General features: G+C 35.2%; 2 protein-coding genes across 2 annotated transcripts in view; both read right to left on the bottom strand.

Annotated features, from left to right (window-relative positions):
- Positions 1 to 293: 293 nt before the first annotated feature.
- LOC120628294 (outer dynein arm-docking complex subunit 1-like) lies at positions 294 to 9,296 on the bottom strand. Its single transcript, XM_039896601.1, has 12 exons — positions 9,231 to 9,296; positions 7,309 to 7,434; positions 6,758 to 6,952; positions 6,277 to 6,416; positions 5,048 to 5,222; positions 4,694 to 4,873; positions 4,312 to 4,462; positions 3,458 to 3,629; positions 2,861 to 3,002; positions 1,840 to 1,973; positions 434 to 568; positions 294 to 347 (listed from the first exon to the last, which is right to left on the bottom strand). Exons 1-12 carry the CDS (start codon positions 9,294 to 9,296, stop codon positions 311 to 313), a joined length of 1,653 nt encoding a protein of 550 aa, XP_039752535.1. The 3' UTR covers positions 294 to 310.
- Positions 9,297 to 14,176: 4,880 nt separating this feature from the next.
- The window catches only part of LOC120627786 (bicaudal D-related protein homolog), a 100,900-nt gene continuing 92,842 nt past the window's right edge, over positions 14,177 to 22,234 (bottom strand). The window contains exons 6-9 of the mRNA XM_039895813.1: positions 19,778 to 19,998; positions 16,397 to 16,549; positions 15,643 to 15,747; positions 14,177 to 14,741 (exon numbers count right to left, since the gene is read on the bottom strand). Coding sequence (XP_039751747.1) covers positions 14,613 to 14,741; positions 15,643 to 15,747; positions 16,397 to 16,549; positions 19,778 to 19,998 — 608 coding nt within the window. The 3' untranslated portion in view covers positions 14,177 to 14,612. The remainder of the gene's footprint in view (positions 14,742 to 15,642; positions 15,748 to 16,396; positions 16,550 to 19,777; positions 19,999 to 22,234) is intronic.

Genomic DNA, 22,234 nt, shown 5'->3' with positions numbered 1-22,234 from the left:
TGGCAAAACCAGTAAGTGTTGCCAGTAATTATGTTTATTTTACACCTCTTTTAGTAACAAAGGAAACAAGGAATTTAATTTTTAAGTAATAATGACTGACTTAATGAAGACTGTAAATAATATAGTAAAAACGTTAACAATGCACTTGCAGCTTTCTTCAGTATTTTTTAGGTCCTCTGTATGGATGAAGCTTTAAAAAAAAGGAAGTAGAAACAAAATTAGAAACTGGGAAGCAAAAATATGTTTTATTTTTATGTAATAAACAGAGAATAATATAGTAAAATCGTAAACAATGCACTTGCAGCTTGCTTCAGTCTTTTTTAGGGCCTCTATATGGATGACGCTTTCTAAAAAAAGAAGGTTAAAATTTTAATAGAAACTGGGAAGTAAAAATTAAAAAAAATATATTTTAACCTATTATAATAAAACTTACGCAGGTATGGTGAGCGTGTAAATTCCAAATTTAGTGTTAACGTCTTCCAAATGAAATATACTTTCAACATATTCCTTATCAGCTGGTATTGCCGGTGTCTCAAAAACTAAGTTCATTATGTAGTCCTCAACACAACTGTAAGATAACGTTTAAAATCTAAATAAAACAGGTATTTTTTGCATCCTCTAGCCTGCATACAGTTAATATTATTGATTTTGTAAATATTGTCAATATTTTTTACAAATACTTAGTCAAACCCTACCCTTAGGCAATCCTCATTCTAATACAAATAATATAAAGCTTTATTTTTTCAGCAACGTTACTCGTAGATTGCATGTCGAATAATGAAAAAATATTATTTAGAGTAGATAAACATAGCGCGCCATCTAGTATCATACAGCAGAGTTATTTGGTATAACTTTTCCTTGTTTTTGCCATTGTTAAAGAACTAATCGATGACGGATCCTTTTTAAGAGTAAACTTTATAACGGAACAAGATTTTGACCTCTAGACAAGCGTCCATACTTCGACTGGTTAAATCTTGGTGCCAGGGTAAAGGTTTAGCTAGTTCCAATATAGAAACGACACACTGACCGAACTAAAGAGTAAAGTTAGGGATTTCAAGAGGTGCAATACCGATACCTGCCCTCTGTGCCTTATTATCCCTGTCCTGGAGGATGGGTACGGGGAATCTTTCGCTTTAACCATTTAGTATTCTCGGTACACTTTTGACGTTTGTTAATAAAACGAGTAAACGAATTACGTAATAAATTTGAAGGCTGCATAAGTATATTTCATAAGGAATCAATCCTTGTAAAAATATTACACTAAATAAGCACATTTATTTTTCTTATTACAACCCTATTGAAGAAAAAAGTCTAACACGCGCATAATACCTATGCTACGCGACGCGTACCTAATAAAGTGACCGGAGTCACATGATTTTAATTTTGCATGTAATGTTAGGGCTGCGTCTGTGTTCTTTCTGTAAAAACTATGGCAGTGATGTACTCAAAAACCATAAGGTTTTAGGTTTCACAGATAAGTCTCAGAGACGGTAAATAACATCTAAGGCCTCTGAAGTATTATTTAGGTGTTCATTTACATGTTGTATATACATATTCCCTTTTATATACTAGCAAGGAAAGTACCAGTTGGAATCGTTTTGTAAATGACACACTACTGAGGTACCAAACATGAAAAATACCGAATAGATGGGCCTGAATTGCTATAGCTAGTACGATACAGTACATAATACTGGCGACTAGTTAATTTGCCATGAGGTTTTAGTCCGTAGAAGTACGGCACAAGCACCTTGGCTTTCCATAGCGAGAGTTATTCATGTGACAAAAAAAACGGATTTCAAGAGGATGTCAGTATTTGAACAAAAGGCTATTTATACTTACTAAGCGCAAGGTTGGTACGGCACCAACTTTTCAATTCTGTTTGGTCTCAAGGTTTCCACGTAGGGGTCAGCTACAAGTTTTGTAAGAGGGGCCACCGGGCCTTTTGGCCTAGCTTTAGGAGTGGGAGCTGGGGGCTGTTAGAGGAATAAAATATTCGTTAACTCTCCACACAGTAGTAATAGAGCTCTTTATATCAGCTCGTTCGGGAACCATGCTTATTTCTGTCCATGAGCATACTCAGCCTCTGGTCTAGGGAGCTCCCTAGTGAGATTTTTTAGGTGAGATCGTCCGCGGCTATTTTGTAAATTTTTTTTATGGCCCTCTATAATCGATAGTGAAGCCAAAACTGCATTTTTATTTCATTTTGGTCTTTCTGTCAGTATTTATACCACCAATATTTATGTCGCCAAGAAAAATTGCTGCAATGCTGTGTTGCAGTCTGAAGGGCGTGATTGTCGGTGTAATTAGGTGACAGGCACATGAGACTTGACATGTACGCCTATGTTTAATTGACACAGGGCTGCACCTTGTAGGAAGTGTTCCTCGTATGCTCTGCGAAGTGTTGCTCTGTTTATAGGCGATGGTTTTCCACTTGCCATCAAGTGGGCCATCTGCTTGGTCCGTCCATTCAAGGATGGACTTTTATACCGGAAAATAAACAAGTTCTTTTATGATTTTCACGAAAACAACAACCTGTGCCGAAAGGCGCCTTTTGAATGATGGCGAATTTTTTTTGTTTCATAATGTTCATGGTAAGAAAATTTGCTTACTGTACTTTTCTTTTTCATTTATTTCACTATTCAGGGTATAAAAAATATCATGGTTCTGTAAATGGTAATGGCTTCCTAAATAATTTATCTTTATGAAAGTGTAATTTACAGAAGCTGAAGTCTACAATCAATTATATGTAAGCGGAAAGAATGCCAATTATTACCATAATAACTAATAACACAAATGAAATAATCGCAAAGCTACCTGACGTTTATCATCAGATATTACTTTTAGTTTATCAAAAGTTTACCTTTACGGCTCCGTAGGCCACCTCGATAAGGCTTTTGACATCCGATTCAAGTATTCTGAGGAATTTGCGGACATTCCATTTGGTCACTTCCTTGTGGTTGCCCAGAAGTGATAGCAAGGGAGTGATATCGCATTTTGCCAATCTATGCAATAAATAGAGGAAGCTTAGTCAAAGTCAAAAATATCTTTATTTAAGTAGGCCCATAGATGGCACTTTTGATGCGTACATTATCCCGTCACAATATCCCGACATGCTTTACTGATTGATGTTGTACATTTTCATACTTTTTACATTGGAAATCTGTCAAGATATATTGGGCGACTGTGAAAGAGTCCTAGAATTAGGTTTTAATTTGGGTACATATAATATTGAAGTAAACACCACGTTTAAATCCTACCCGTCTAACATCGAAGAGCGCTGCTATGTGCAGATTATACTTATGCGTTTCAGGATCAAAATTATAGTAAATAACTTAAAAAAAAATCCTTGTTCTGTTGCTCCATGAAAGGCGTAAAAACAAACGAAAACATTTCCGCACTCATAACATTTGCGGGCAAGAAGTTTTTTAACGTGAGAGTTAGTCCTAAATGATTAAACCTGACAAGATCATCGATTCCTTTGAGCACTTTTTGAATGACTGCATCAGTGTTATGGTTTAGCTCCATCATGTGCTGGGTGTTTTCTCTCTTTTTGTCAAGTTCCACTTTTAGTTCTGCGAGACGTTTGTCCTGCTTCTCTTCGCGGGCTTCGTTCATGTCCCGTTGATCCACTGGAATAACAGTAGATAGTTCATCATGGGGGTCAGTGGCGTGCTCACAAGGTATGCACAGGGTATGGACTAACCAGGAAACTTGAGAGAAAAAAAACTCCAGTAGCACTTATAAAAAGCCTACCTTTAAGTTTATGCAGCTTGCAGTGGAGGATTTCTTTATTTTTATACCAAGGGGGTGCAATGTCTTAGGTTACAGAGTCTGGGGTTAATCCGAAGCGTTTTAAAGGAACTCCTGATGTTAGCAAAGATACCTATTGCATCTAGTAAATCTTGAATTCAGGGGTGTAGGGGCCCCCAAGACTAAGACAGAATTACAAATACATTGAATCTCACCCGTCACATTTCTCACTTTTGACATGACTCGATAATTATGAATAACGTTTCGGAGGAAATTTCCAAAAATAGATAGTCTAAGGTTCGCGCTTCAGGGGTTCTGGCGAGAAGAAGACCTTTTCTTTGGACGCGAGATGTGTCATACCTAATAATTAAATCAAACCACAACCCATAGGGGTAATGGATTTCAGTATATCAGAAGATCAAAGAATTTGGAGTTTTGGGAATTCAGAGGTGCACTGTAACTGAGTGCGATAGAGCTACGTTGGCGAAGGCATTTTTTGCCTAGCCTCAGCTTTGTTTATTGCACAAAACTGTTGCTGATAACACATTTTGAAAACCTTACTTATACGTTGTCGCAGAATCTCAAGATCTCGCCTCATGATTATTGACTCTTGTAGTACTTGACAAAGTAGTTCAAAAATGGAGAAGTTCTCAATCTCGCTGGCTTTGAAGTTATTCACTATTGATGTTAGTCTGTCGGAGCCAGCGTAACGCTGAAAAATGTCATAGTTATTATACAAGTAAGTACTATCCCAATAAAAAATTGTGTTTTATGGATTATAAAGCAGCGTGGTAGAGAGGAGAGTGCATTGACACGTGCGACATTCGTATGAAGGTCCCTTATCCGAAAATAATTTATCGGCAAGTGACTTTTGTTTTTCTAAAGGCCGCCCCATATAAACTACCATCCTTGGATGTGTATAAATAACATCTTTTTTACTCACGAATATATCTTCTAACAGCGCGTCATGGTGAGCGATTTCCTGCTCACATCTCTGTATCTCATCTTGTCGCTTTATTTCCTCCTTCTCATCAGCCTCACAGATCCTTCTCGAACCTTTAACTCTCAGGAACTCTTCTAATTTTGAGAGATGATTTAACTCTCCTTCGTATGATTGCATTTCCTATTTAAGATCATTGTAATTAATAATAAAATTAGTTGATTTAGATTAGGAACATTAATTAAAAGCTTACCTTCTACGTAAACGTATAGATAGTTATTTGGTATAAAAATAATGTTTGAAGTAACTTAAATGTATGAGGAGAATACTCTTTGAATATATTAAACAACAACAGACCGATATGTCTCGATTAAGCTGGAACAATCCCTTCCATTTCAAGGCCTCTAGCATCCTGCAGCATTCGTCTCGATCGCCGTACGAGTTTGCTGCGATCTCAAATATATCCATAAGATATTCCTTACCCTTGACAAGCTTGCCAATAGTTCTGTTCCATTGGATATTAAAACCATTCCTGCAATTTCAAATTTAATTGATAAAAAGTCGGTCATCCACATGTTTTCCTTTTGTTTACCTACTACTTTTTATTCTTCTTCTGTTCTTTTAACTTTTGCCAATATCGAATATTAAAGGAATAAATAAAAGTCAAACGTTAAATAAGTACATGTAAAACCCAGAATAAAAATATGATAATAATTAAGAAATTGGAGTTATTCATTCCTAAATTCAGGTACAAAGCAAGGAATCACCAGATTTGTTATAATTCTGTGCCATTGGATATAAAAACTATTCAAGTGAGTCCTTAACAAATTGATTGAACATTAATAAGCTTGAAAATGGAAAAACTCCAACAATTGCAATTTATTTATTTATTTATTTTTATTTATACACTTTATTTGTAAACTACAAATAGTAAAAAAAAAAAACAATGCACACAACAAAAATAAACTTAAAAAGTAGGATACAAAGGGCGGCCTTATCGCTTAGTAGCGATCTCTTCCAGGCAACCTTAGGATTAGGAAAACCAAGGGAAACCGATTGGTGGGGTGTATTATTATTATATACATACTTACGAACAATTACACACTAATACTTATCAAGATTACACACATAAAATATTAATAATAATAAATATAAAAAAATAATAAACTAATATATACTAAAACATACTTAAATATGAGTAAGAGTTAATCATTATTTCATTTTTCAGAACCACAAATTAAACCTGCATAAGCTGGGTAGACCAAATGTGTAAATCCAGCAATACTATCATTATTTCGACGAATGTACACACAATACTTTTGGCATCATTGATCGGAAATTTTAAGGATGTTTCGATGCTGCACAACTTTTCTTAAATTTTACTACGTTCGATTACCTACTGTGTTAAATCACACATTTTAGCAGTTGCTGCACGATATTCCATCCAAAAGCCTGAATGTCGACGGCTTTTTTTAAAATAGAACTTAAGGTATGGACAGGTAATAGTTCCAGCATTAGGTATTTATTACCAATTTTGTAGATAAAAAAATAATATTATTAATGATTAATATTTGATAGGGTCAAACCTTTCAACAAGTAGACGATCAATTTCTTCTCGAACGCTTTTGTTATCTGTGTTAATACCGCAGAAACGCTTTGTAGCTAAATCTAGACGGTTTTCCATGCGTCGAAGTCGGTTGCTTGCATTTTCAATCATTGATAGTTCCTAGCAGAAGTTATATAAAGAAACCATTTGTTATATGTTCTTTAGAAGCATTAAACTGTACTATCAAGTATTTATTATGCAAAAAACTCAATCAACACTTATCATCTCACGCTTTGCGTAGCTCAATAATATTTTTTTTTGTTTTTTTACATCGATCACTAATGAAAAGTGTTCGATGGTTTTTTACGATAAATTAATAACCATTCAACCGACGTATATATAAGATATTACTAAGGAAAACGACCTTGATATGAGTTAGTATAGGATACTATCAGGGTTTTGTTTTTCTATGTGGGTTTATGGAACTATACAGTAATCTACTTTTAGAAAATTTAATTTACGTCGGCTTCAGTGGGCACTTTCTTTATGAGCTCCGTCATTTGTTTTTGCGCCAGATAATTGAGGCAGTCCAACTCAGCTTGCTGGGCCCTTTCATCCCGCAACTCGCCCTCCAAATGTTCGTATTCAACAATGGACTTGCGTGTAACTTGCTTTGTCATATTGTCGCGGAGAGCATGCTGTCCTTTTCTGGCGAGCTAAATTAAGCAAAGTATAAGATTTACACGCTCGCAATAGTAGGGTCGATTTTAAATATCGAAACACTGTTCAACAAAGTAAAATGAAGTACATTCGTTTCAGAATTGAAATTTCTGTAAACCTGTTTTTTTTCTGTGCAAACGCGTTTAGAGCGTTTTTTGTAGAAGTGTGGATGAGTTTGAGCTTAAAAAGAAATGAAAGTGCCAATAGATTATGCCTCATATAGGTATCCAATGGTAGAGTATTCCACACTGTAAACAAACTTACACTGTACTGAAGAAGAAGGACTTATGACCAGACACCTTTAAGATTCGCTTCTTCTTGTTATATATTTATAATATTTTTTTCTACTAACATTAATGCAAAGAAGCGTCTCTTTCAACTCAGCGGCGAGGATACCTAGCTGCTTCTCTTGAGGGGCCAGCTGTGGAATGCCACCTGCCCGCTTTTCAACGCTACACATAGGTGCCAGCTTTTGAAACTAAAAAATGTATAACATATTAAAAATGATTAACATATTAGGAATCGGTAGCTGCATAGTGGTTGACTTCAGCCTACCTTTCGGGGTGACCAAGTTTGATCCCCACACGCACTCCTAACTTTTCGGAGTTATTATGTGCGTTATACATATCGCTTGCTCTTAATTTTGAAGGAAAACATCGGGAGGAAACCTTTCTTGATGGTAAGAGGAAAACCGTCGTCTATGAACAGAGCAACACTTCACAGGGCATGCAAGGAGCATGTCCTGCAAAATGCCGTCCTGTGTCCATCAATTTGACGCGTAGTTGTTAAGCCTCGTGAGCCTGTAATAAGTAATTAAATCGGCAACCACGCCTTTCACACCTGAACACAGCATTGCAACAATGCTGCTTGGCGGCAGAAATAAGCATGGCGAAAGTACTTTCCCAGACGAGCTCTGTCACAAAAAGCCTTACAACTACGAAAACCTGCACCTTCAGACATGGTTCTTCAAAATTTTTTCAAAAGTGTGTGGGGTTTACCAATCCGCACTTGGTTAGCGGTCCAGTAGTGTAGTATTCTCTCAGAATAAGAAGGCAGTAGTAGTCCACTACGTGCACTACTACTGCCTTCTTATTCTGCACGTGAGCTGATAATGCGTTGATAATAGTTTGGTACGAAGGAGTTAGGGATTATGGAAATTATCTAAATTGACGGCCGAATGGCAGTGGTCAGCGACCCTGTTTTCTGAGTCCGAGGCCGTGGGTTGAATTCCCAGAACTAGAAAATGTTTGTGCGATGAACATGACTGTTTTTCAGTGTCTATGTGTTTATATGTATAGGTATTATAAGTACATATTTCTGTATACTTATCATATATATATATTTACGCTTACTTCGGGGCTAGATGGCGATGTGTGTATTGCAGTAGTACATTTATTATTATTATCTGTATACTGTATACAATTTAGTGTCTCAGCTAACAGCTGGTATTCAGGTAGGCACCTAAGCCAAGTGCACACCCAGTATGATTAGACAAGAAAATGAAATCAATTATTTAAATACTAAATAATGAATTATGTTGATTATTAAGGTTGTGGGTTTGTATGTGTGTAGGGTTGTGTTTGTGTGGAATGTCGTGTTTGTGTAGAAGGTTGTGTTTGGGCATTATTGTGATTGTGTGTGGGTTCATCAGTTCGATGTGTTCAATTAAATACTAAGAAAAGCATGGACATCTTTACTTCTTTAGTTGTTGGCGTTATGATGGCGATGTCGCACTGCCGGGAACAGGCCTCCCCTCAAGCTTACGAGTCGCATGTGTTGGAGAACTTGGGGATAGGACTTGGAACAATACTATTTTTCACTTTTTACATTTGACATATAATCGAGCAGAGCTTCCCCCTACAACTACTTGATACAGAATGAATGCTTGAGAAGTTGATGCTTCTACTTTTATACGGCTCAGGTATCGTTTACAATGTTGACAACAAAACGAACCAATAATAATATTTTACGATATTAGTTTCCGGTAAGTTATTTCACAAAATATATTGTTATTATTCTATATGAAAAACATTAAATATTTACACAAGTATTATTTCGAATTATATAAAGCAAAATAGAACTATTAACGCAATTCTATATTAATGAATCTTGTAGTGACGTCACAACATGTTTATGGCGTAGCGTAGGTATCAGCCAGGGGAGGCAACCGCTAACAAATGTGAACAGGCTAATAACTAGACCAGCAATGTAGTCTTTGTAGTGACCAGGGAAATAATTAATTTAGTGATGCAATTCTAAAATTCCATTTCTTACCGTTCGCTGAACATTGCTAAGCTCTGCTTCTGGATCAACAGTTTTCTGTTCAACCTGCGTAGGCATGATAGCGCTTTATTAAACGAAGTTATAAAAGCAATAAATAATAACGAAAATAATAATAATTTTTCTTTAGAAAAACTTGACTGATTAAGTCAGATTTTAATTGCCAGAGTTTTTTTTTACTATTTTTGGTTCTAACGTTTCTGCTATTTCGCTGAGTCAACCGATGACCTCTTTTTGGATGGCAATCAGAATATGTCAATATGTTTCTTTCTATTATAAAGGTTAGGTCTTATTTTAAAGGTTAAATTTCTTCATATTATGATTTTTTTTTCTTAACTATCCTGTTTTCCCCAGGTATCTCATACTATTATCGTCTTAGGTACTCTCAGATTGCAATCTCATGCTGGTCTCAATCTCTGGTGGTAAGTGACGATGCATTCTAAGATGGTAGCGGGCTAACCTGTTAGGGAGTATGGTAGTCGTACCCCTAATAGGTTTCCACGCGACATCGCACCGGAGCACTAAATCGCTCAGCGGCACGATTGTGTCGGTAGCCACGGCCAAATCCTCCCACCAGACCAGACTAGAGAAAATTCAGAAATTATGAATTCCCAAATTGACCTCCTACTTAAATTAACAGCGCTGATTTAGGTAAAATAAAAATCAAATATAAAATTCTTGCTTTATTTGTTACATTAAAATTTCCACATTATTAATTACTGATATTGAAACTATGTACTAGTCGTCATTAGTTAAAATTAAAATAATATTATAAAATTTAAGTACACTTATGAGATGCTTACATAATTGTTAGTTTATTTTTAATTTTTTACTTTATCGAAATTCAAGGTTTATTTTGTCAATATGAAAGAGCTTTTGGTTAATTTCCTTCCCTACTACGTATTTACTATAATTTGAGGGTTTGCAAGGGTATAATAAAGATTTGCTTTAGAGCTGGGCGATAACAGGAAAACAAAAAAAAAGTCTACGTATTGTATTGCATTTTATTGAACTTATAGATATCTACTGATATAAATGAACAACGAGTTAGAATTCGTTTTCCTCTTTTAAAGGTCGTAACAATTTTTTGCGCTATTGTGATTAGAAGTGAGGGACTGTGTAGCCAATAAAAATATTTATATGAACCGCACTAATCTATTGAATCTGCACAGCGCGGCAAAAATCATATATAGAATCATTGATTGTGCAGTTTCGCTGCACTGCTGCAAAGGTGCAATAGCCGACCATATAGTTCTAGAACATACAGGGTTATTTTCGAAAACCTGCAGCTGTTTTAGAGCCGCAATTTCCTACAGAGTAAGAGTATCGACAATTCAACAACTTCTGTAGTTACGTTTTAATCAAATTTGGCGCGCAGTTAAGATTAGGTACATAAAAACTTGTTAATGTATAGCTAGTGTATAGCTACATATTAATAAAATAAACCATGAATTAATACGGAATGACAGATGTATTAAAAATGATATAGAAAATAATAATTTGTGCTTATGCTTTTAAATAAACCCTTACTATTTCAACTGTCATAAATCTGCAGGTTAACTTCCTTTGTACAATAAAAGTAGGAAGAATCTATACCGTTTATAAATAAAAGTAATTTAATCTGAAACACACGGAGCTAAAGGTAGAACTTATGTATAAAGGCACTAATGATAATCGGATTTTTTTCAAGTATCTATTCACTAATAGAAAATAGCTCACGAAAAAGGCTAATGTATTAAAATCTAGACCGGGGCAACTAAAATTTAAGGAGAAGGTCCTTAATGTTACATTTCAAGTAAACATAAGTCAAAACGGCGTAAGTGTTTAAAAGGCCTGTTTTACCACTTTCTAAACTGAATGTAAGCCCAAAAAGGAGGTACCATTAACTTCCATTGATATAAACTTATTGGGTTCTTAATAGGGAGCGACGAAAGACTGCTGCACAATACACAAAGTTTTGGAAAGAGTTGCCAACTCGCCGTCTTCATGCAAAAGTAATGTTTTAATAGTTAGCTCATCGCTTAATTTGTATTAAGATAACAGGGTGGTGACCATTTAGCAACTGTTGGAAAAGTTCGTGAATTGGACAGCAGATGGATGTCGAACTGAAACTTGACAGAATCTATCTGCGGCTCCTGCCCATTGTCCAGCTAAACGAAAGCAATGATATTTATTGAGAGCGACAACGGAGTACTTTGTGTTATCGATAGATAATGTAATGTACCTATAATTCTCAATACAACATTGACCGCTTTGATGAACGAGTAAGACCCGTAATAGTAATTAATATACCCATGATTAGAAATGGGTACTGGTCATTATTGAGTTCACATTAAAGTGGGTGATTTTGAAATTACAATCAAAAAAGTGTTTAAATTATTAATAATAAAAATTAGAGTGCAAAGCTTCAGCTTAATCTCATTCAGTCTTAAATTAAAAAATAATCTCCTAAAATAAAGTACATCAAATTTAAAATAGGTTATTTTATAAATTTATAAGGGTACCGTACCGTATTTCCTTCTTAGTTTCTGCTACTTATGCAAAGTAAAAATTCAATAAAACCTTACACATTTCAAATTATTTTTTTACTTTTATAATAAAGTGCGAGAATACAGAAATTACAATACATTTTATAATACAATCTCACGATTTTCTAAGAAATTAAAATTTTACAGAATGTTAGAGTCACTTTGAGGTGCATTTAAAAACTTCAGTGTTAAACTATTTTTATCACCATTCCTTATATAAACAAATAGTCACCTACTCTACCTCAAAGAGTAAAATAAGCCCACTAATTTTATACTACCTCCACTGAAAAACCAACCTGAATCGCACACCTACATTTTTGCATTGCACAAAAACAGAGCGATAAAATAGATTTTTATTTGTGACGGTTTTTTGTCAAATTAGTTGTCTTATGTCTTTTTGAGGTAGGCAGGTACTTGCACTTTAAAGGTCTGCGACGGCACAGGAATAACGTATCTAAGTAGCATCGAATTCACGTCTTAGTGTCGTTTTGTGTCATGAGGATGACTTATGATGCATCAGAATATTTAAATGAGTCAACATTACGAACACGGGGACAATTGTTTGTACAAAAATGTTTTTATGCATCTTATATGCCAGCCTAATATTTTATCTTTTTAGTAACATAACTTTAAAAGTTTCGATTTCAACCTGTAACCAATATTTCGCGAAATGGTATTTTACTTAAAGCTACTATCTAAGCAAAGAAGAGATATATTTTCGGCCTTCCGATGCATACATAATACAACACTAATGTGTAAGTTTTGGCGTAATTCATAAAAATTTGTATTGGGTACGAACAATATTGGTATAGTCTGTGGGTACAGTTTTAAGTACGAGATACATTCTTAATGCAAATAAAGATTTTTGTCCTATTGCACTTGCTTATTATGATATTTAATAAATAAGTACTTATCTCGATACATAAAATAATAATTGACTTTGAATGATTCTCTTCAAGGCACTTCATAAAGGCATTTTTAGTTGCTGTAGATTTCATTGATTCTAGTTTAATTTTGATAAAATTTAAAAAATTATATTTGTATATTTAACTAGATAGGTATATATTAGATAATAATTATGAAATAATATATATTGTAAATCTAAAATTGCAGCAGATCGTTATACTAAATTAATATTTGAGTACCATTAGTAATATGGCTTATCTTACGCCCGTTTTCACTAACGACGACCAAGGTAATGTCTAAATAAGTAACGCCTAATCTAAAGGTCTATCTCAATAAGGTCATCTACCTTTGACCAATAGTTATCATCTCAGTGTTGGTGAAACGTTTTTTTACTATAGACATCGCCTAAATTATTAGGTATTCGATTTAAGCGATTCCTAGGGTTAGTGAAAACGGGCATTAATCTAACGTTAACACTAACAAGTGCACCGATTATTTTCACTTCAAGTGAAACATTACTGTTAAGTACATCTTAGTATTTTAGCAACAAGTGTTATTTACAAATCACGTTAACTTTGACATGAAATAGCTGAAACGTTCTATCTTATGAGGAATGTACTTATATCATACCCAGGAATTTAAGTGTTCATACAGAAAAATTTATAATATTCCAAAGCGTTTTTACCACAGTAGACAATTCTAAAATACTTTGAAATGTTTCGTTAAAATAGACAAGAAGAGCGCACAAGATAGGGAAAATGATAAAATCACGATAAAACAAAGGTGAACCGTTGAACCGTAGCTAGCGACGATAAAGCGAAATAAGACAATTTTGTTGAATACAAATCTCTAATCTAAAACAACTAATACACAGAACGTTGTGAGAAGGGCAGCAATAATTTTAAACCTGTCAATTATTTAAAGTGTCTTGAGCTGTTAAATTCTGCTTCATTAAAGGATTTAGTAAAATATTCTCGATAAAGAAATGGCAAAGCTACAAAATGAAACTTTTGGTATTAGAATAAAAATATCTGAAAACATTACTACAACAAACGAGTATTTTGGTTGTTTTAGATATGCTAATTTATTCACATTTTTTCCCAAGAGCAGGTTAAGAAATTTAATAAAAACCTATAATTAAATTATCGGTTTCATTCGAAAGAAAGGTACGACATTGTAGTCGTAATACAATGTTTATCAAATAAGCGATCATAATAGGTAAGTATGGACTTTTATTACAATTTTTTATCTTAGTCCCTTTCTCTTATGTGTAGGTATGTGGTTTAAGTACAAAATTAATGTTAGCTATACGGCTGATATATTAGATAATGGACAAAAAGCGAATATGATTTATTAAAACTAAATTTCGATTTTCGTTTCGTGTTTTAATTCGTACACTAAATTCGACACGTTAAGCCTAGTTTGTGTTACAAGTAAACCCCTGGATTTTTGTTTATCTGTTGTACCTACCATTTCCGCTCATATATATATAACGTATTGCTAAAAGTAAGGAATGATTTTTTTTCTTATGCTATTTTTGTACGGAATGCCCAAAGATTTATTCAGCCAAGTGCAGTTATAGATAACCTACAATCTCGTAATTCACCTAAAACTCAGTAAAACGTTATGATTAAACGTACACTTACTATAAACAATCTAATTAAGACAATAACTATCACTGCAAATGTATAAACATCACAAGGTTTTAAAAATAAAATTACACTATAACTTACGAACGTTACAAAGGCGAACGCGTCCGTAGACAAGATGGCGGCCACGAGGGCCACAGATGATAAATTATCTTTGTACAATGGCGTAAAAACGCTCAACGCAGCGGGAAAAATGTTTTCGTCGTGATGTTTAATAATAAATAGATATAAAATGGTGGCGGTGTTTTTGTTTATGGCCGGAGATAGATGCACCAAGAGTTGGGTACAGCAGATCACCGTTGAAAAAATCCAAGGATCCTGGATGTCCTTGTTGGTGCAGGCGGTTCGGGGAGCTTCCTCCTTCTCTCTTGGGTTGTTAGTTTGTGCTTCATCTGCTCTTCGATAAGCTCTTGCATGTCCATCTGGAAGATCAAATAAAAATATTTGTGTTGTTAGTAAAATTAGCACGATTCATTTGCTAGGTCCCGTTGCAAATTTGGTTATGAGCATGGGATAAGATGCAAGTTTTGTCTGTTTGTTTAAACGCGCTGATCTCTGAAATCAGTCGGATTTGAACAATCTTTTTGTATTGAATAGCCCGATTCTTGTGAAAGGATACCTATATATGGGCTATAACTTTTTAATTATCACCTCCTAAATATAGGATAAAAGTTTATATTGAAAGTCCGTTATCTTTTTTGTTGATATCGATGAAAATGAGTATTTACGAAGAAAATAGTTATATATTATATGTTCATGGGTTTATAAAGGGTTGTAATAGTTTAGATAGATTTATATTCCTTCAAATGGGCTATATATGGAATTAAAGTTAATTTAGCAGTATTGCATAGAAGCAGGCGTTACTTTACAATGAATTAAAAATTTTGAGTCTTAACAATTATTCATTTTAAAGTCAACATCTTCTGAGCGAAATGTGCGTAGAAAGTGCTTTGCCGAAGATCTGTTTGGTGTGGAGCATAAAAATTGAAGAAATTATAAATTAGACTATACAGATCCTCCTGCTTTTTGCGGAGTACTATTGCAAATTAAGCTTAATTTGCATAACAATGAATTTGGCAGAACGCGCTTAATTTAGGTGATATCAGACGTATTTCATAAACCTTTTTTGCATGTGAGAGCCGACGTGGCGAGTTATGTAGGATAGCGGACTAAAGTTTGTATGGGAAGATGTAGACTTACGAAGCCACTGAGGATCGCTAGCGCTATGGATACCCTAGCCTTTTAATAATTCCTTTTACAGTGAGGTTTACAGTAGCCCAAATGTCCACGAATTATAAGAAACGGTTCCGCTACGATCCATACCTGCCACTGCTCCAGTTGTTGTCCAAGGTCAATCTTCTGTCGCACCGCCTCGTACAGCTGGCTGTTAGCTTGCATTAGTTCTACCCTTGTCTTCGCCAAAGCAACCTGGAAATTACCAATTATTATTTATTTATTTAACTCTTTATTTGTACACCACAATGAAGTTAGGAAAATAAAAAAAACAATAGAAATACAAAGACAGAAGTAGAATACAAAAGGCGGCCTTATCGCTTAGTAGCGATCTCTGCCAGGCAACCTTTGGATTAGGACAAGATGAGAGAGAGCGGACAGGTGGTGTAAAATTATTATAAACGTACATTCAAATAGCTAAATACAAATACATAAACAAAATTTCAGAAATAAGAAAAATATAATAAATAAATATAAAATAATAAACTAATATATACTCAATCATACATAAATACTTATGGACATATAGATAATAAAAATAAACATGATCAAGGTATAATAAATGTCGTCATTATTGTGCAAGATAATATGCTTTCACCGCGTTTTTAAATGTTTCAAGCGATTTTGCCTCACGCATATTTACAAAGTTAAGTTACAAGTATAATTACAAAGTTAACAGATGCATATTCGATAAATTTGGGTATTTTATCTACCTGTAGGTATCTGTATACAACAACACCACAAAGTGCCTTTAGACACAGAAATCTTTATACAGATCCGTTGCTACCTAAAAATATAAAGGTTTTTGCACGAAACTAAAGATATATAATCCACAGAAACTCACCTCTACTGTCTTCTTTCTGTCGATAGCTTCATCTCTTTCTTGCCTGGCCTTAGTCACTGCGTCATCATGCTGAAGACTGTTGTAGTTTGCGTCGTTCAGTAGTTTGTCTCGTTCTTCTGCAGCTGCGCGAAGTTCCACTTCTGCTACGGACAACTGGGAAAAGAAAAAAAGCGTGATCATTAAGAAGTCAAAAAAAACGGCACAAGAATATTCACCGAAAAATCAGCATATTTGTGAGTTTTACAAATAGGTTCCTGAAAGTTAAATGGCCTTTAGGAGGTTTCTTCTAGATAAGTGATGTCAAGTTGTCTTCTTCATTCACCCGTTACCGGCCCAAAACAGGGCACGGGTCTTCTCTCAGAATGACAAGGGTTTAGGCGTAGTCAATCACTCTGCCCAAGTGATTGGTAGACTTCATACGCCTTTGAGAAAATTATGATGAACTATGAGGCATGCGGGATCACTAGGTTTCGTTTACCTACTGCTAAAACAAGTAATATTGAATTGCTCAAAACGCACGTAACTCCGAAGAGTTCGAGCTGCGTTCCAGTCTATATTAAAAAAAAAATCTAAAATTCAATGCATTCCATAAAACTTCAAGAAACATTTCTTTAGGAGGAAATGGTCCGCGAAAGTCCCTCTAAAAACGCATTCCTCAGAAATTCAAACGATTTCCCCGAGCTCCCACGATGTGTGTATTTCCGCTGAATACACACTACTGGGCAAAAACATTCACTCGATTATGCGGCAAAAATACTTCCATTTTTTCCTTCCTTGGAAAATTGAATTATCTGTAAGAGAGGCAATTTAATGAGCACTTTATGGGTTTCAGACACGTTAAGTAAATGGTAATTTTAAACGCAAAGATTGGAAGCTGATTAAATAAGTACTTATTAAAAAAAAATGTCGCGGGTATCGGTATTATTGTTTTTTATTTAAACTTGATACTTAATATTAGGAGGTTAAATATATTAAATCACTGAAGACCTTGATATTCAATGAACTCTTTAGAATACAATAAAAGAAGCGTAAAATAAAATCCTTGTCGCATTGATTACGCAATTGTTTTAATTAAGTATTATACGCATATAATGCAATCTTGTGACCTACAAAATTTCGTACATTACCTTTGATTTGAAAAATATATACCAGACTTAGAAGTAGGTAGAAACTTAAAAATAATGTTTATTTTCATCGGCGCAAGGCTATATTATACTGCTTGGTCATTTCCGCAAAACCTTATGGTATGAATAGCCTGGTCGTTGCACCCGACCGAACGGGCTAGTCCGTGACCTGATCGTCACGCAAACCTTTTATTTCACAGTGGTAGAAAATAAGTTGAAACATTTTTACATTAGAACGACATTGAAAAATTCACGTTAACATTCTAGAACTACCAAAAGTTAACGAAAAAAAATAATAATTAATAATTACTAATAATAATTAATAATTACTAATCTTTTTTTTTATATTTTCAATAAACTAGCAAAGAATTATTCTAGATGCATTCTGAAAATGGGTCGGAATAATTAAAATATAATGTATAGATAGCCCCAAACGATACACTAAAGATAAACACAACTAGAATCAATAAATTAATAAATTTAATAGAATCCAAGTCTGTGAATATAACAGACCATTATACTCTCCCACGCAGGGCTATATAAAATCATAATGATCTAGTTGTATTGTACTCATAACATGGGTAAGGTCAATAGAAACGTGTACCTATATATGGATCAAGATAACCGGATTTGTAAAATTTAACGCCCGTAGGCGGAAAAGTGGGATGATAGGTTAGGTTAGGTTACCTACTAATTAACCTGCTAAAATAATGCTTAGTTCCCAAAAGCGTGATATATACTTTCTATCAGATACTTAAAAACTATTTAACAACGTTAAACACCTGTAGTAACGTGAACATGTTATATTTATATCTAGCAAAGCTATAACAATAAACTAACGGGTGTTACTAGGGATGCCACAAAAAAATTGAAACGACATTTAAAAAAGATAAAAAGTCATGCTGAACATAACGGTTTCGATCCGGTACGGTCTGGAAGCAGTCATAGCCTGTGGTTAAGACTTTGGCTTCCTTTTTGGAGGGACGGAGTTCGTATATAATGGAAATTTGGGAAATATAATGTTACTTATATTTTGTCTGGTGGAAGGCTTCGGCTGTGGTTAGTTACCACCCTACCGACTATGCCGTCAAGCTATTTAGCGTTCCGGTGTTATAGAGCATAAAAACCGATTAGGGGTATGGGTTATATATACTCTTAATGGGCTAGCTACCAACTTAGACTGCGTCGAGCGCCGATTGGCACAGTAGGCAGCGACCCGGCTTTCTGAGTCCAATGCCGTGGGTTCGATTTCCACAACTGTACAATGATTGTGCGATGAACATGTTTTTCAGTGTCTGGGTGTTTAGCTATGTTATACATTTTAGCAAAAAACTCTTCAATACCAATAACATCTTGCAAATATATCTCGATTAGGAACTGAATTATAACGGCATTTAGTGGTTGGCTTAAATATTACTCAGTAGATGCGTATGGTATATTCTTTAAAAATGTATCCTCTTAACTTTATTACTGGCTAGGGAGTGCTTTTTCTGTATTTTTTCTCAAAAGTAACAACCCTATGAGCATCCGACCGTTGGCACACACCATTGTTAACAGCAATACCATGCCAGATTATAATACCGTTTGCGAATCGAGTGAAATTGATTTGGGTTACTTACATCCTGATATTCGTATAAAACTGTTATAATTATAATAATGTTGGCTTAAAGAAATCTTGGTCAAACTGAGGCGTAGGTGTTAAGCCTCAAATTCCTCGGGAACCATAGGCCGTCCACTTAGTCCACGTCCACACCTCCGGAACCCGAGGACGGTCCAGGTATGTGGACTGGAAAGCGTAATAGTCGTAGATGCAGGGTATACCTGCGCCTGATGTGCGCGTGATCACCCTGATGCTCTTTTGACTTGTAGTTACTGGAAACGGGGATTGCTATAGTCCACAGTTGCGTCGTTAGTTCTTGCGTTGATTGGCGTGTTTTTTGCCGTCACGCCTCTTACGTTAACACGAGAATTTGCCGACATCCACTCGCGGAGTAACCGATGTTTGCAAAAGTGTTCCCGTGGCTCCCCGTCAGGCGTTGAGTAAAAGCACCGTGAGGTTCTAGTCACTAAGGGTCCGACATAACCTTCACGCCTCCCGGTGGCCTCCCAAGGTATCCCCCGAGGATTCCCCCACGATAACAAAAAAGAAAAAGATATTAAGCCTCATGTGCTTGTAAATACATCCCCGGATGAGCGCAAAATGCTCTGCTACTATTGAAACAATGGCTAAATGAATACGCCAACCTTCAGCACCTACCTTAGAAGATAAATCGGCGATGACGTCGTTCTTCTCATCAATCTGCCTCTCCCTCTCCATCGCCCGTCTGGCATGCGCAGCAATTGAGTCTCGAACTCTTGAACCTTCCAGTTGGGCGTAGGCTGCAACGGCGTCAGCACACGCGGCCGCTAACGCCCCACGGCGAAGAGTTTCACCTTCATCACCATCCAAAGAAGTCAGAGATAGATCTGAATGGAGCCCTGTAAAAAAGTGCAATAAAGTATTATATCATGTAATATATGTGGGACACAGCGGACCTGAATCCACATAAACAATGACAAAAATATTATATTTTGAAAGTTAAGCTTAAGTTAACCTATACCCTGCGAAAAGCAGGAGAATCTGTATTGTGTAATTTATAATTTCTTCAATCGTCATACTCCACACCCAACAGATCTTCGGCAATGATCTACACACGTTTCAGTCTGAAACCGGAGCATCCTCAGGAGATGTTGACTTTACAATGAATAAATTATATTTTTTTAAAAATTATTTAATTATCAATTAAGCTTAATTATCATATTTTATCACAGAATTCCGCAAAGTAACTCCTGCTTCGTCCCATATATATTAGTCTGATTATACCTAAACAGTAAGTACGAAATTTTTAAAGACAGGTAGATTAGTAGATTAAAGGATCTAGAATTATATTTCATTATGGCAACTAGCAATTATTCTAAGTTTAAGAAATAGCATTCTGTTCGTAGGTATCTACTACTGTATTATGTGCCCGAAGGTAACTTTCTACAGAAGTGTCAAGTGTAAGTTGATACCATCACGTATCTATAGTTGGTATACCGCAAGGCCCTTATTGTGTGGCGATATTTTGTTTCAGAGGACAGCTAATGTGGCTTTGATTTTAATTTGATAGTCGAGAGCTAGGAATAGATTACAAGTATGTAAATTTTTGCTTTTAAGTTTGAAACTAATATTTCACTAGTTGATATTATAAATCGAATGCGCCTATCGTTAAAAACGAAAGAGAAAATATGCTTCTAATTTGAAACTGAGATACGATAATATATGAATTAAAAATCCCTTGGCTTTCAATTTAATCTACATTATTCTTCTAGTCAAGCCCTTTCATTTTATAAAGAGTTTAAAAAACATGTTATCCGCTATTTTGTGGCGGCGGCCAATTTCGATCGATTTTCATTAAATACAGCTTATTATTGACACTTGACAATAGTAGTCCAGTGGACTGTTATAGGCAAGTGATGATTATATTCAATAACGAGTTGGTGATCGCCGAAGGTGGTAGTAGTACCACAGACACTGCTGCTCTTGCTCCGTTACATCCACGGGGTGACAACTGTATTCTGATCTGCCGTCATCACAAAGCACAGCAATAAAGTAAATGATAGAGTTATTTCGCCTCGTGAAGAAATAGAAGATAAAAAGAATAGAAGATATAGGAGTATATGTTGCTGTTGCTGCCTCTGTAACTAGAGGAGGACTCCCCTCCTTCGCTAGTTGGAGTAGCACCTCAGGAAGAAGAAGAATCGTCATTATTAATCCATTACCAGCCCACTATAGGGCACGACTCTTTTACTCGCCTTTGAGAACATAATGTAGAACTCATGCATGCAGGATTCCTCATGATGTTTTCCTTCTCCTCAGAAAGTTATATTTAAATTAAAAATAATAAAAAACGCACAAAGCGTCGAAAAGATAGAGGTGGTAGAGGTGGTCGGGAATTAGGTCCATCAGAAAGGGAAGCTGAAACTTTAACCTGTAGCGTAAATTGTAATAAAGTAATCCTAAGGATTACTTTATTACAATTTACTTTGTTCCTTATTTATCCTTTTCCTTGGTAAATGGTTATCCGGTATTTGGTATCGGTAAGGTTGTCTATCCAAAAGGTAAGTGACGGGCAGGTGATCGCAGGAGCGTAAGTATGCCGTAAGTATTATTTGGGCTATGATGTCCCCATAAACCATTAGGCTATCACCGCTTTAAGAAGAATAGAATTACACAAAAAACAGGTGGAAACTTTATTTACTGCAGCCCAAAAAATCTGTAACCAGTGATTTGAAAAACTTGACTCCAGCGATTATCAAGCTAAATATAAAATTAAGTGCGACGGACCAAGTAGATACCTACTTCACTACGTAATTCTGAAAATTCTGTTAAGTAATCATGTTTGGAACGAGCACTTCATTGATTTCTGCACTGTACTCGTAATTTCTACATGCTTACTTGCAACTGTTTTGAAACATTTCACAATTTTTGCCACATGTTATTAATATCGGTATAGCACCTCGTAAGTATAAAATATTACAAAATGAATACATATATGCAAATTGATTTACATTAAGCTCACGAATTTTATTATTTGAATAAATTATAAGATCAGACAGATACAGGTAGAAGAACTTATTAGGACAAAACATTAAGATATAAGTTACAAGAAAACAAGCGGTAATAGCCTAGTTA

This window comes from Pararge aegeria, chromosome 12 (assembly GCF_905163445.1).
Source record: "Pararge aegeria chromosome 12, ilParAegt1.1, whole genome shotgun sequence".
NCBI classification, from domain to species: Eukaryota; Metazoa; Arthropoda; class Insecta; order Lepidoptera; family Nymphalidae; genus Pararge; species Pararge aegeria.
The sequence above is the reverse complement of the archived record's forward strand: the minus strand, read 5'-3'. Positions and strand labels throughout refer to the sequence as shown.